Below are 14482 nucleotides of genomic sequence, written 5' to 3' on the forward strand. Positions count from 1 at the left end.
GAGTATAACTCTCTCCCAAACGAATCTTCTCAACCATTTGATTGTGATTGAGATGCATTTGTGTAAGCTATCACTCCTGATATCTCTTTCCCTTTGTTCCATTTAACATGATTCTCTGATTCATATGTAGTTTTTCTCATAGATGACATTGCTGATAACGGGAAGAGGTTAAACCTCTTAAAATCCCCCATTGAGTTGATTTTATGTAGTTTTCTTAATCATAAGAAGCATATGATTGATTAATATCTTTGGTTTCATAGCATGGTCTCGAGAGCTGATGTGAATCCTACACGATTGAGGAATTCGTGATTTCGACGTGATTGATGACAAGCGATGAGTACATAGTCCACTTTAACTTATGGGCTATTTCAAAGGTATTATAGAGGTTTCCATATCATGCACCACCATGTGGGTATGTTTGTAGTTTAGCTGATGTGCAGTTGTGTAGAAGACTAGAGGCTGGATGTTTGGGCTCACAAGGTTGGTGTTTGCTGTATGTATGGATTTATGGGTGGTTGTCTTATTGTTGTATGTTGTGTGCTATAGGGCTGTTAGAGGGTGGATTGTAAAAGTCAGGGGTGTGCCGGTGGAGGTATGTCTATAGAGAAGGGGTTTGGGCCCCCCTTCTGTTTTATATCTAGGTGTGGCTTCACGCAATGGCTATTGCAAGCCTTCTATAGTTTGTTGTTATCTTGCAATCTAACATGAAATCAGCACTCAAGGAAGACCTTTATTGGTGTGCTGCAACTCTTTCCTTTTTCAACAACAGGTGATAAGTTCTCAAATAGAACAAATACGTGCACACACATACCAATAATAAAACAATACATGCATAAAGAATGTCAAGAGCATGCTTGATATAGGGAATGACACTCTCTACCTGAGTTTTTCTCGTAGGCAAATAAATAGCTTTGCAAATAATCCACTGTCTCATGAGTTGCTTCCACTGTTCCACATGAAAATCTTCCATTGAAACTCTCAAGATCTTTTTAGAATGCTGAAATTTTTGTTGAAAATTAATTGAAAGAAAGGAAAGCTATCCATTAAGATAATGGACAACTATTGCCAATTAGAAGAGTCCCTTACTTTCAGATAGCTATCAGATCATTAAATAACCATTTTGAGTTCAGGAGTTTTTCAGATAGCTCTTCTTGATCTTGATAAAGCTCTTTTCTTCTGATTGTTTAAGTTATTTAGAAACTGAAATGCTTGCAATGGCTCTTGTTTTAGTGGTATGCTGGGAATGGGATTCTTTTGAATATCTAATCTGAATCCTTATTTTATCATTGACAGTCGACAGATGTATTTGCATGTGTTATGACAGATTTCTTTTTTGGAAAGTAACATTACCAGGGATTGAACCCTGGATCACTCACACACACTTCTTAATCTTATTATGACAGATAAAAATTTTCCTGGTTCACTGGCTTCCTTTTACCTAAATAGTTCGCTATCATCTTGATGAGGACCCAAAGACTTTGAAGGTGTTTCCCATTCTACTCCATGATGCCAATGGCTCAACTCTGCATTATGACTGGCTTAGCATTTCACCTGATGGAAAGATATTGGCAGCAACCCATGGTTTCACATTCTATCATGTGCTGAAACTGGAAAGGTTTTGGATACAGCTGAAAAATCACATTAAGGTTTTGGATACAGTGTATAAAGATTTGTTTCAGATATTTTGATATGTAACCACATGCTAATATTTGTTATATGTTCTGTACTTTAATTCATAGAAATTGTTCAATTAAGGTTTGATTTATTTCACTATAGGCATTATCTGCCTGTAGTATGTTAGTTAAAAACTTAAATAGGAAGCAATTTCTTTACAGTATATGCCTAGGAGGGCATCCATGAATTTTATTTATTGCCTATCATATACCTAGAATAAGTAAGAGTTTCCCTATATCTTATTGGGGTAAGCTGATATGAATTCAACATTGTCATATCAGCTGATGTGAAACTGATTTTCTGAACCCCACTTAGCAGGCTATGCATTTACTGCGGCTATGGTACCAATGGCTACGGTCATACTGTGGGGCTAGTCATATTTAGCTACGGATTTTATTCGTAGCTTTTGACTATTTTTCAACAAAAACTGATGATTCAGCTGCGTCAAGCACAACTGTCAATAAAGGTCCTGGCCACCGGTAAAGCCTTTACCGACTGAGGCTTTACCGGCTGTTAGATAACCGCGGGCAAACTCTTTGCCGGCGGTTTTATTGGTCTTTGCCAGCGGTCGCCGGCAAAGGCCAGTTTTCTTGTAGTAACTAGTCCTAGTCAGGCCATTCGAACATGGGCACCAGCCGATGATCAGCTGTCGCTTTGGCTGAGTGGCCTGGGGTTGGAAGCTAGGTGGGGCCAACCATGGTGCTTGTGAGAAATTTACCTGGTTCATCTATTTTGCCAACTCATTTTGAGACATGCATCTAAAAAATGTCATAGATCTACGCTCAAGTGAGGCCATACAGCAAGGAAATGGTTGGAATTGAACGCTCACCATGGACACAAATTGCTAGGCAAGAGAGGTTTTCTGCAGAATCCAGACTGTTTTGCTAAGTTTATTTTACGGCATGTGCTAAGAAAAAAAAAAAAAAAGAGGCAATCCAAAGCTCATGTGAGTCACACGACAGGAAATAGTGAAGATTGTATGACTACCGTTGAACATTAGTGGTGCCGGAAGCTTAATCCCTTTCTGAAGGGCGGATTGGGAACTACCCCACCAGGACCTCGCTACAGAGGGACGGTCATGTTAGGGCTGTGTAGGGCTCACCATTATCTATATGTTTTATCCACACCATCCATCTACTTTGACTGATCATTTTAGGGCATATGCCCAAAATGGAGGCAGATCGAAAGCTCATATGGACCACACCACATGAAACGGTGGGGATTTAAAGCCTCCCATTGAAAACATCCTTCGGCCCACCGTGATGTTTTTATTTTCCATCCAACTGATTCACAAGGTCACATAGACGTGTATTAAGGGAGAACATAAATATAAGCTTGATCCAACACTTCTGTGCCCCAAAGAAGATTTCAACGGTGGTCTTTAAATCCCCACTGCTTCATGTGGTGTGTTCGACTTAAGGCTTCGATCTACCTCCTTTTTGGAATCACGGCCTCAAAAATTATCTGTTGAAGTAGATGGACAGTGTGGATAAAACACATAGGTCACGGTGGGCCCCACAGAGGCCCTGACATGACCATCCATCTCTAGCGAGGTCCTGATGTGGGTAGTACCCAATCCGCGCAGGGCAGATCGAAGGCTCAAGTATAACACAAACCGCATGAAAGAGGATTTAAAGCCTATCGTTGAAAACATCCTACTCTCCACCGTAATGTTGATTTGCCATCCAAACTTTCATATATTAACACAAGTTTTAGAATTTTGCATAATCAATAATAAAAGAAAAGCCACACAATTTCGTTGTCATCGTCGTATTATTTAGGAGGAAACTCCACAAGATAAAAAGACTCTCTTAAAGCTATTAACCTAAAACTAAGGCTGTCTTGATCCACCACAAATTACTATCATGATAAGAATTGATCATGAAAGAAAATCATTTCCCTCCAAACTGAAACAATGATTCTTTTATGTCGTGCATTTTAATTAGAATTTCTCTCATTCTGGGACGATCCTTCGGTGAATATGCCGCACATGAAAGACCGATTCTTATCAGAGCTTCCAAACACACTTCTTTTCTACTCTGCCAATCTATTTCTGTCTCATTGTCTGTGTTTCCATGACTTCCACCAGTAATACGATCATTGCTGTTTGTGTTGGTGTTGCTGCTAGTGCTGTTACTTCTCTCAGAGTCATCATCATTTTCCAGCAGGCTCAGATCAACAATTTCCACAACACGATTCTCAAACACTGCAGTTGCAAATTTATTCAGGTTTAATCCATCCTTGGACATGTCATCCATGGGCTTCTTGCCTGTGAAAATCTCCAACAATAGTATTCCATAACTATAAACATCTCCACTTGTCGATGCTTTGCTGCCTATACCATATATATATATATATATATATATATATATATATATATATATATATATATATATATAAGTTAGTTTCTGATTAGTTTGAACCGTATGATGACATAAAACAAATACTTCGGATTCTTTCTGCAATTCCCATGCTGATTATTGCGGTTTTCGGAAACACACAAGGATCCTGTCCACAGCTTCTACGGTGATAATGGATTAAAAACCTTCTATGCCTTCGCTTTGAAATATCACACTTGTGTGCACGATCTAGGCCTTTTATCTAATGGCCTCAGAGTGTGAAAATCTTGGTAGAGGTTGGTTTTTAGACTAATGTACTATAAATAAATGATTAAAAGGAAAAAAAAAAAAACAAAAATGGCTAAAATATAAAAATAAGGCTAAAGATTTATGTATAGGATCTTCCAGCATGAAGATTTCTAGGTTGTACTTATACATCATCTAGGTCGATGACAAAAGATTAATCATTTGGATCAATGAGCTTTGGACATACTAGCATGAAATGGTGCCAAAAACCCCATGCACATTTTTGTTGAGGATGGCCATACAGAAATTGATAGTCCTGGTTCTTTTTAGGAGAATTTTTATTGTTATGTTTAACAAAAATTTCTAAGTGGATGATTCCCTAAAACTAGCTCTTTGATTTCTTAATTAGCTGTTGAGATATATTATAATAGTGGTCTGTTAGTTGGTTAGTTTGTTAGTTTCTTAACAGCACTTGAGATATATACATAGATGGTACTATAAGGTTGAGCTGAGGTCGAGTTGTGTGTCAAAAATCAACGTTGTGCATTTAATGGGTCCCCTTTAGGTTATGGGAAATCCCAAAAATCAGCCCTATACAGAACTCAGGTGGGCCATACCATCTAAAACCATGTAAAGACATGCTTAAAATATATAAATGCACTTGGTGGGGCCCACCTGAGTTTTGGATGAGGTTGAAATTGGTCTGACCTCTCATCCAAGTGTGACACACATAATAGATAGGCTGGATTTGTGTACCACATCTCGATGGGCCTAATAAATGATTATGAAGGTTTTAATGGGAGGGTAACTCCTCTCAAGTGTTGTATGTGGTGTGGCCCAACCAAGTCATGGATTGACTTGATTTTTAAGCCTGTGGCCCACCATGTAATGGTGCATCTGACTAATGGGGCAGATGTTCAACATACATCACGGTGGGGCTCACACAGCTCAAACTCACCTAGGCACCTTCTTGCGTGCACACCGTGTGCACTTTTGTGCAAATGTTTTGGGTACAAAATCTGAACAGTCTAGATGATGCATAACCCCTTGAAACTTTATATGCCCAACTTTCAGCCCGATACAAAACTCTGGTGGGTAATAGAAAAGAGAAATGCAAATCTAGGCAGGAAACTATTTCCTTTTGCTATGGCCCACCAGAATTTCATCAAGTCTGCTTATTCGAGCCCTCGAGTCTACTTGGCATGGCTGGATTTTGAGTTGAGCTGAGTTTAGCGTTTAATTTTTCAGTTTCAAAGCATGATACACTATAAGCAATGAAACTAACCAGGAAATGTGAAAAAATCCTAAGCATGCTCAAGCCCAGGAGCATTAATTTTTGGGCTTGAATTATATGCTAAGGCACAGCCCTCGGGCGTGATATTCCAGTCCGAGCCTAACCTGAAGTAGTCAATGGGCCTGGTCTGAACCAGTATCCGGTCTACCGATTTCTGGATATGTCAGGTCATACCCTAGTCCAGGTACCATATTTGACGTCCTAGCTAGGCTTGGATCCTCTCATATTTGACTTCCTAGCTAGGCTTGGATCCTCTCATACTTGCGTTCGTAGTGTACCCGTCAGGTCTACAACTGTTTCTTTATAGTTGTTATTTCTAAAACATGGGCGACATCCACTATTGAATCCATTCTTTGGAAAATGTCGGTTGTAAGTTGTAACATAATCCCACCAGGTGCCTGTAGGCATAGGAGATTGCTCTTCCATGTTTAGGTTAGAAGCCATTTCATCTTCTCCTCACTGTAAATGCCAACTTTATATGGGTATGCATGCTTAGGAAAAATCCTTTACCGATTTCCTCCTAGACTGATTTATGGACCATTTTAAAACTACTCCTAAATGCCATACACATTGTAGAGATGGGGCAAGTCCTTTTAGGGTAAAGTTCTTCTATTGCGAGTGAGTTGAACTCGAGTGTGTTTATGAAATCCAAAAAAGTTTAACGGGTTACCCCATCTTCAAAGTTGGACATCCCAAAAATCATACCAATCTACCCATCACGTCCCAGCACATGAAATGAAATTGGAGGTTTTCTCATGGTTCTTCATTATGCTTCACCACATTGTTTATATGTTATCCAACTCATGAATTACCAGAGTTCCACCCATGATGATGGGATACTCCAAATAATATTAAACTTTTACAATCATTAGATACATCACATCATAGTAAACATGGACAACCATGGAAATCTTCAATTTCATTTAATGGCTGACATGATGGTTGGATCAACCTAATTTTTGGGGGCCATATGACCTATATAGAATAAGCTTATTTACAGGTCTCAGGCATTGTAACCATAATACTATCATATATAATATTACTATTTATATGGGTACCTGATGCACCATATATAATATTATACTATTTATATGGGTACCTGATACACGATCCAATTGGACCCTTTATCTAAATGGTTTGAGGATGTGGATCCAAACTCAACCTGATTTTAAAAACAGGCCCAAAATCAGACTGGTTCAATCTTAACATGTTTTATATCTACAAAATCAATGGAGTTAGGAATGATACCTGGGGCAATATAGCCAATGGATCCCTTTAGTTCGACTGTGCTACTCTGGTTCTCTGAAGGAAAGAGAAGTCTGGCCAATCCAAAGTCCCCAACACTAGCAGTCATCTCATCATCCAAGAGCACATTGCTGGGTTTCAGATCACAGTGGGCCACAGGTGGGTCACAATCATGGTGTAGATAGTCCATGGCGGCAGCTACATCTATACTGATGTTCAGTCTCTGAAGCAGATTCAATCTCATCATACTCGTGCTTTCCTTTGGATGCAGCCACTCCTCCAGACTGCCATTGGACATGAAGTCCATAACAAGAGCTTTAAATTCGGCTCCATTGTGGTCGATGCTTGAGCAGGACGTGATGACCTTGACCAGGTTTCGATGCCTGATGTTCCTTAAGAGTCTTGCATTTTAATGCAAAGCTCTTAGAAGCTTTGCTTTTTTTTCAGGTCAAACACCTTAATGGCAACGGTGGTGGTTATTTCATATTCACCACCAATAATTCCTTTATAAACCGAGCTGAAGCCTCCCTCACCTATCAAATTCCTCGAGTCGAAATTGTTTGTTGCAGATAAAATATCTTGGTATGGTATCTTCCTACGTCGACCTTTGAAGGAAGCATGCCAGGAACTTCTTTCAATATTGCTTTTCCGTTTCCTTGAATTCGCTATAGATATTAAACAGAAGAGAACACATAAAAGTGCCACAGAGCTAGCAATTGGAACAGCAATTTTGAGCTTAAGAGAAGAAGACCCATTCTTGCTGCATGCAGGCAGCCTCAACTTCTTCTGTGTATCCTTTATGTCACCACAGAGCTCCTTATTTCCTTGCAATGATTCCCAGCCGATGATTCGGAAAACCCCTTCAACTGGCACCTTTGCTTGGAGATTGTTGAAGGACAAATTCAGGTTCTGCAGAAACCCGAGCTTCTCTAAGCCAATTGGGATCTGTCCAGATAGATTTTTAAATGAAAGGTCCAAGCTCTCCAGGCTTCCTAATCGGCCAAATGATTCTGGGATCAGGCCTTCGAATCGATTCCTGGCTATATTCAGACCTCGTAAGCTGGAACAGTCACCAATGGAGACAGGAATAGTCCCTGATAGCTCATTCTCAGAGATGTCCATGAAACCGAGCATGTTCAGCTGACCCACTTCCATTGGCAGGGGACCATTAAGAAAGTTCCTAGCTAAGCTCAAGTTGAAGGTTAAATCTGGGAGATTGAAGAACTCTTTGGGTATGTATCCTGTGAGCTTGTTGCCAGAGATATCCAACAGTCCCAGATGCTGACAGTCACCTATGCTCTGCGGAATCCTGCCATAGAACTGGTTATCACTTAAATTGAGCCGATACAACTGTGTAAGATTGCTGAAAATGTCTGGTATTTCTCCGGCAAAGCTGTTTTCTTGGAGGGAGAATTTCTGCAGTTTGCGGAGTAGGCCAATGGAGTTGGGGATGCTTCCCGTGAAGGAGTTTTGTTGCAGATCTAGGATTGTTAGGTTGCGGTAGTTGTGGACGCCATGTGGGAAGGAACCTGAAAAGAGATTGTTATCCACACTAAAATCTTGGAGATGGGCAGAGAGATTCCCGGTTGAAGTTGGGAGCTGGCCTGCTAAACGGTTGGTTGTCAACGAGAACACACTCCAAATTGGTGCAGTTTGTAAGAGAATTGAAAAAACGACCGATGAGATCCGTGGTGGAAATGAGATCGTTGTTGGCTAGATTCAACTCGAGAAGATTAGTCATCTTTCCAAGTGAAGGAATTGAACCACGGAAGTTATTTCTTGATAAGTAGAGATATTCAATTCCGGAGATGGTGGATAAGGAACTTGGAATGGGCCCGTTGAACTCATTTCCAGACATATATAGTTCCTTTAGGTTGGGAAGCCGGAGACCAATGTCCACTGGAAGCTCTTCAGTGAGCTTATTGCCCGTGTCACGCCCCGAACTCGAAAACCGGGCTCACAAAATTCCCGATCGCTGAATCCGGCGGCGACAGCCTCCGTAGAACCCCATTCTCGGATCCCGGCACCCATTCACCAGGTTCCGATCCTGGGATACTACAAGGAGGATTTATAATCATCAGTCTGATTCATAATGAGCATAACCAAAAGCATACCCATGAACAATAACCACAAGAACACCACCACAAACTCCATTATGTTTAAAAACTTTTGAGTACAATGCGTTTGAAAGGGAAAAATACAATATAATGCTAAAGATAGAAACTCCAAAGCTCATCTGCACTCTTCTGCTGCTACTAGGCTATGGCTGCGTCCTAGCGTCACCTGCATGCATCAATCGTGCATAAGCTTATAAAAAGCTTAGAGGGTGGTGTAAGTGTGTGCACAATATAAGCGTGCTCAGAATGTAAGGTCAGAGTAATGTGGAATCATGGTGATGAGTATAAGAATTCGATCAGTCGTACCAAGGCTATGCGGTGCAAGATATGAATGCTATCGGCCATAATACGGCCATACGATGCGAGATGCAACTCAAGCATGCCAATCCTCATCATGTATCAGTACAGTTCTCATTCTGGATAATCACCGGGGTTTAGTACACTCCAAGAGGCACTGCTGCTTTCCAAGCCGCACAGTCCAAATGAGCGTAAGAAACTTCACTATCCGCCTAACCAATAGTCTGTCAATACCTATCTGGCACGTCGATAGCGGACCCATTCACGAGCTGGTCAAACTCAGCCTAGTATTGCCCCCTACCCTCGGGCGAGTAAGGCCACACCCCTTTCCAACTGACCACGACACAGTGGGAGACGCGGCCTCCTGGTATTCGGCCCTCGTGCGCTCATATATCCACTCGGTCTCGACATTGGAGTCATCCTCTGGTACCATCGGGTTTAAAAATTTTCACCAGGGACATCTATGGCGCCCGTATACTATAACCAAACATTTCCGGTATCCAACCCAGCCACCCACGATGAGTCTGTGGCGGCTATGCCCCTGATGTTGCTAGGGCATACAATAATCATGATCACACAAATGCAAGTGCATGAATCACCCTACTAAACATGCAACAATCCTGCGCGTACTGAGTGCTCATGTGGGGCGACTCTGCCTATCCGGGAGCCCATAAACGATCTGCCCGAAGGCATATGCTATGATCAATCACTTCTCATATCAGGCATACATATGATGCGTATGATCATGAATCATGAATCTATACTAAGCATGTTATGTGGTGATGGGTTCTGATCAAAACGAATATGGGCCTAGACGGACTATATGCTACAGGTATGGGCCTATTAATGGGCCTCAGGGTGAGAGTGACAATGCAGACATTTAACCAACATCATCTTCACAATGTGGACATCAAACCATCATTGCTCCCAAGGTATAGCCCACCATAAAATCAATATATATATCATAGTGGAATCACACTACAATGGGCCTTATCTACGTCCTATTGGGCCTTGACCCATGGGCCTCCAGTACATCAAATGGGCCTAATACAAATCAAGGTGAGCCTCAACAAGGACCACCAATACATCAAGATAGGCCTCAACAATGGGCCTTAAATTATCTCCAAAACGGTTGGACAGTTGGATGAAACACATGCATCATAATGGAGCCCACACTAATGGAGGGTGTGGATTACAATACATACATAGGTGGGTTCTAAGTAGGACTCACCATAATGTTTATTCTCCACCCAGCCTAGGGCCCAATATAATGTTTATTTTCCTCCCAACTTAGGGCCCAACATAATGTTTATTTTCCACCCAACAGTTCATAAAACCACGTGGACCAAGGTAGGGCCCACTGTAATATTTATTTGCTACCCAACCTTTTGATAAGGTCACACGTGACCTGGGCCCACTGTAATATTTATTTGCCACACCACCCGATTTAAAGGGTCACGTGGACCTGGGGTAGGGCCCACTGGACTGGGGCCCACTGCAATGCTTACTTTCCACCCAAGTTGTTTATAAGGTCACACGGCCAGGGGGGCCCACGGTGATGTTTATTTGCATCCAACCTATTTAAAAGGTCACGTGGACCTGGGAAAAATGGGCCCACCAAATGTGGTTCCCAAATCCAGCCCACCCATTATGTGTGTCCCACTTGGTTGAAGGTTCAGACCAAGTTTCAGCGGCATCCAAATTTCAGGTAAGCCCCACCAAGTATTTTTATATGTTTAGGCAAGTCTTCACATGATTTTAGATGGTGTGGCTCGCCTGAGTTCCATATAAGGCTGATTTTTGAGGTGGACGTCTGGTCTGTGGGGACCCATCAAACGCATGGAGTGGATGTTCGAAACGCATCACGATGGGGGCCCACAGCTGGAGCCGTGAGGCCCAGCCGGTCGTCCGCCCGCCAGCACGCTGCGTGCGTGCGCTGTGACAGCTACAGCAGCAGATGTTGCTGCCTTAACTTTTTTTTTTAAAAAAGGAATTCCGCGGTTTTTCCCATGTGGGGCCCGCATCAGGAAAATCCGTCCTGGCCATTGCATCCCATGGCTCAATATTGACGAAACAAGCCCAATATTGGGTATGTTTCGGGGGTAAAATCATCGAGTGGGTTTTATAACGGTAACAATTACTATTTCATATGGTATGGCCCGCATGATTATCATATTGGTCTCAAATTTTGGCTCAACAATTAAAATAATCTGGGTAGTGGGATAGACGGTGTGGATCAGTCCCATACATCAAGGTGGGGCCTGCATGCGTGACCCATCCCAAAAGCAACCTTCCTTCCCTTTTCTTTTTTTTTTCTTGGTACACACCTACATCAGTGTACACACTCCATGTCAGCCTCTCCTGTCCACGGTTACACGTCCAACGTCCCCGGATGCTGGACAGTGTTGCTACAACACATGCACCATGGTGGGTCCCACATGTACATGGCCCACCACCATGTATATATATATATATATATATATATATATTATTATAAAAATAAATATAATATACTATATAACATGTGGAACTTTCCACCATCCCAAAATGGACGATGGATTTCGCCTAAGATGTGGTGGGCCACACCATTGATGAATGGAGTGGATTTAACATGATTTGGTGAGGCCCACTTCATTCTAGGGAGAGGAAAGAGAGAGAGAGAGAGAAAAAGAGAGATACAGTGATAGAGAGGAGGGAGCTCGCCACTATGGGCCCTCCATTGATACAACTCATACATCAAGTGGGTCCCACAACAAGTGGCCCTTAAAATTGAAAACAACGGTAGATCACCCACCTTATCTTCCTTCTTCTTGGTCTCTTAGACTCCAATGCTCCTTAGCTTGCGTTTTGATGGAGGTTGATGGAAGATTGATGGTGTGGATAAAAGATGAGAGGGTGGGCCACACTTGTGGTTTGGGAGAGAGGAAGCTTGGGCGTGGGATGTTGCTTGAGAGATTTAAGAAATGAGAGAGAGAGTGATAGGATGGGAGTGATATGGATGGGTGAGGTGTGATGGGTGATGGGTGATGTAGGGAAAGGTATGGGTTGGGTTGAAATTTTAGGAAAAGATGAATGGGTGAAGAGAGAGAGAGAGTTGACTTTATAGAGAAAGAGAGATGGGTTGTTGTACTTAGGTAAGGTGTGACTTAACTTGTACTTGACGTTGATTGATTGATTGATTGATTGGACATATCGTAGAGATTCTCTCGTAATTCGTAACGTGCGGCGTTTCTTTGAAACAAACGCTGGCCTACATCTCCTAGCCTGGGTATCGGTTCAGTGCGCAAGTCACGGCGTTGAAACCGTGGCGATGAGCAGTCGCTATGATACAAGTTTCAGATCGAGCCGATGTCGGAGTGCAGGGCCTGGCTTAGGATTGCTCGCAAACATCGGATACAATGCGAAGGTTGTCAGAATTTGACTGGAATGACCGTGGAAGCTAACGGAACAGTACGGACTAGGACACGGGTCTTACAGCTCTCCCCTCCAAATAAAAATTTCATCCTCGAAATTTACACAATCATCGCAAGAAAACATAAGTCATAATAGAAGAGGAAGCAAGGCATAATCGTATCAAATCGAAGACAACATATAGGATACAATACACAATCAATCATCAAAGAGATGAAGATAGCGCTCTCGAATCTTGGCCTCGCGCTCCCAAGATGTCTCATCAACGGAATAGTGACCCCATTGAACCTTCACCAAGGGGATGACCTTGGTTCGGAGGACCTGCTCCTTCTGATCAAGGATATGAACTGGCTGCTCGATGTAAGAAGTGTCCTCATTAACCTCCAATGGCTGCCTATTAATAACAAGAACGATGTCTGAACCACACTTCCTTAACATAGAGATGTGAAAAACGTTGTGGACGCCAGACAACTGAGATGGTAAGGTAAGCCGATAGGCCACAGCGCCAATGCGCTCAGTGATCTCGAAAGGTCCTATGAATCTCGGGGCAAGCTTGCCCATCGCTCCAAATCGAACTACGCCCTTCATGGGCGAGACCTTGAGATACACGTGGTCTCCTATATCAAACTCCAAGGGACGACGCGGGCGATCAGTAAAACTCTTCTGCCGGCTCTGAGCTATGCGCATCCTTTGCCTGATGATATCAATAACCTTTGATGTCTCCTGCACAAGCTCGGGACCTAGGAGACGCCGCTCTCCAACCTCGGTCCAACAACTCGGAGATCTACACGGTCTGCCATATAATGCCTCAAAAGGAGCTATGCCAATGGTCGCCTAATAGCTGTTGTTGTATGCGAACTCAGCCAATCGCAGATGCTCATCCCAGCTACCACCGAAGTCAATCACGCAAGCCCGAAGCATATCCTCAAGGATCTGGTTGACCTTCTCGGTCTGGCCATCGGTTTACGGATGATATGCGGTACTGAGTTGCAACTCAGTGCTATAGCTCTCTGAAAGCTCCTCCAAAACTGAGACGTGAACCTCGGATCTCGGTCAGAAATGATCGAGACTGGTACGCTGTGCAGTCTCACAATCTCCTCAATGAATAACCTCGCAAGCCGGTCCAAAGGCCAAGTCGTACGAATCTCAAGAAAGTGTGCCGACTTCGTTAGGTGATCCACGACAACCCAGATGGCGTCATGACCACGCTGAGTCCTCGGCAAACCCATAATGAAATCTGTAGATACGTGCTCCCACTTCCATGTCGGGACGCTCAATGGCTGCAATACACCAGGGGGTCTCTGATGATTGGCCTTGACACGCTGGCATGTGTCACACTCGGCCACGAAACTGGTGATCTGGCGCTTCATCCCCGCCCAAAAATACTGTCGCCTCATATCACGGTACATCTTCGTCGAGCCAGGGTAGATAGAAAACCGCGATCGATGTGCCTCGGTCATAAGACCTCTACGCAACTCAAGAATATCCGGGACATACAATTGGCCTCTAAAGCGAAGTCCACCATCAGCACCAATCTGCCAATCTGTCTGACTCTCAGATGCTGCCTCTACTCGGTAATCCTGTAACGACTCATCTGTCTGCTGAGCCTCGATCACCCTTGCCACAAGAGAGGGTTGAATCGACAGGCTCGAATGCTGAACGATAGAAGACTGCAAACCAAAGTTGAAGTCGTACTCTGCTATATCCTCGAGCATCCTCCACTCTTGAATCACCATATGTGCCACCAAGCCTCGTGGCTGACGGTTGAGGGCATCCGCCACTATATTTGCCTTGTCTGGATGGTACTGGAGGTCAAAATCATAGTCCTTTAAAAGCTCCATCAAGCGTCTCTGTCTCAT

At 43.0% G+C, this 14482-nt stretch overlaps 2 protein-coding genes and 1 long non-coding RNA gene across 3 annotated transcripts; 1 reads left to right on the top strand and 2 right to left on the bottom strand.

The window, feature by feature from the left end:
• Positions 1-560: 560 nt before the first annotated feature.
• On the top strand, positions 561-1773 carry LOC131251364 (uncharacterized). Its single transcript, XR_009173778.1, has 2 exons — positions 561-592; positions 1404-1773. It is a non-coding gene; the product is annotated as an uncharacterized LOC131251364 (long non-coding RNA).
• A 1793-nt stretch (positions 1774-3566) lies between these two features.
• On the bottom strand, positions 3567-7105 carry LOC131250634 (probable LRR receptor-like serine/threonine-protein kinase At3g47570). The gene is made up of 2 exons (XM_058250918.1): positions 6802-7105; positions 3567-3943 (listed from the first exon to the last, which is right to left on the bottom strand). Exons 1-2 carry the CDS (start codon positions 7103-7105, stop codon positions 3567-3569), a joined length of 681 nt encoding a protein of 226 aa, XP_058106901.1.
• Positions 7106-7221: 116 nt separating this feature from the next.
• On the bottom strand, positions 7222-14482 carry LOC131250635 (putative receptor-like protein kinase At3g47110). Its single transcript, XM_058250919.1, has 2 exons — positions 14386-14482; positions 7222-8402 (listed from the first exon to the last, which is right to left on the bottom strand). The coding sequence occupies exons 1-2, from the start codon at positions 14480-14482 to the stop codon at positions 7222-7224; spliced, it is 1278 nt and encodes a 425-aa protein (XP_058106902.1).

This window comes from Magnolia sinica, chromosome 7 (genome assembly GCF_029962835.1).
Source record: "Magnolia sinica isolate HGM2019 chromosome 7, MsV1, whole genome shotgun sequence".
Classification (NCBI taxonomy): Eukaryota; Viridiplantae; Streptophyta; class Magnoliopsida; order Magnoliales; family Magnoliaceae; genus Magnolia; species Magnolia sinica.

Excerpts from the sequence above, each read along its gene's own strand:
- LOC131250634 (XM_058250918.1), bottom strand. The coding sequence starts at position 7,105 with ATGGACTTCATGTCCAATGGCAGTCTGGAGGAGTGGCTGCATCCAAAG. Across the intron at positions 3,944-6,801 it reads CATTGGCTATATTGCCCCAG|GCAAGAAGCCCATGGATGAC; the intron begins GTATCATTCCTA and ends AGATTTTCACAG.
- LOC131250635 (XM_058250919.1), bottom strand. The coding sequence starts at position 14,482 with ATGAGACAGAGACGCTTGATGGAGCTTTTAAAGGACTATGATTTTGAC. Across the intron at positions 8,403-14,385 it reads AGTGGCGGATGCCCTCAACC|GCCAGCTCCCAACTTCAACC; the intron begins GTCAGCCACGAG and ends ACCGTTTAGCAG.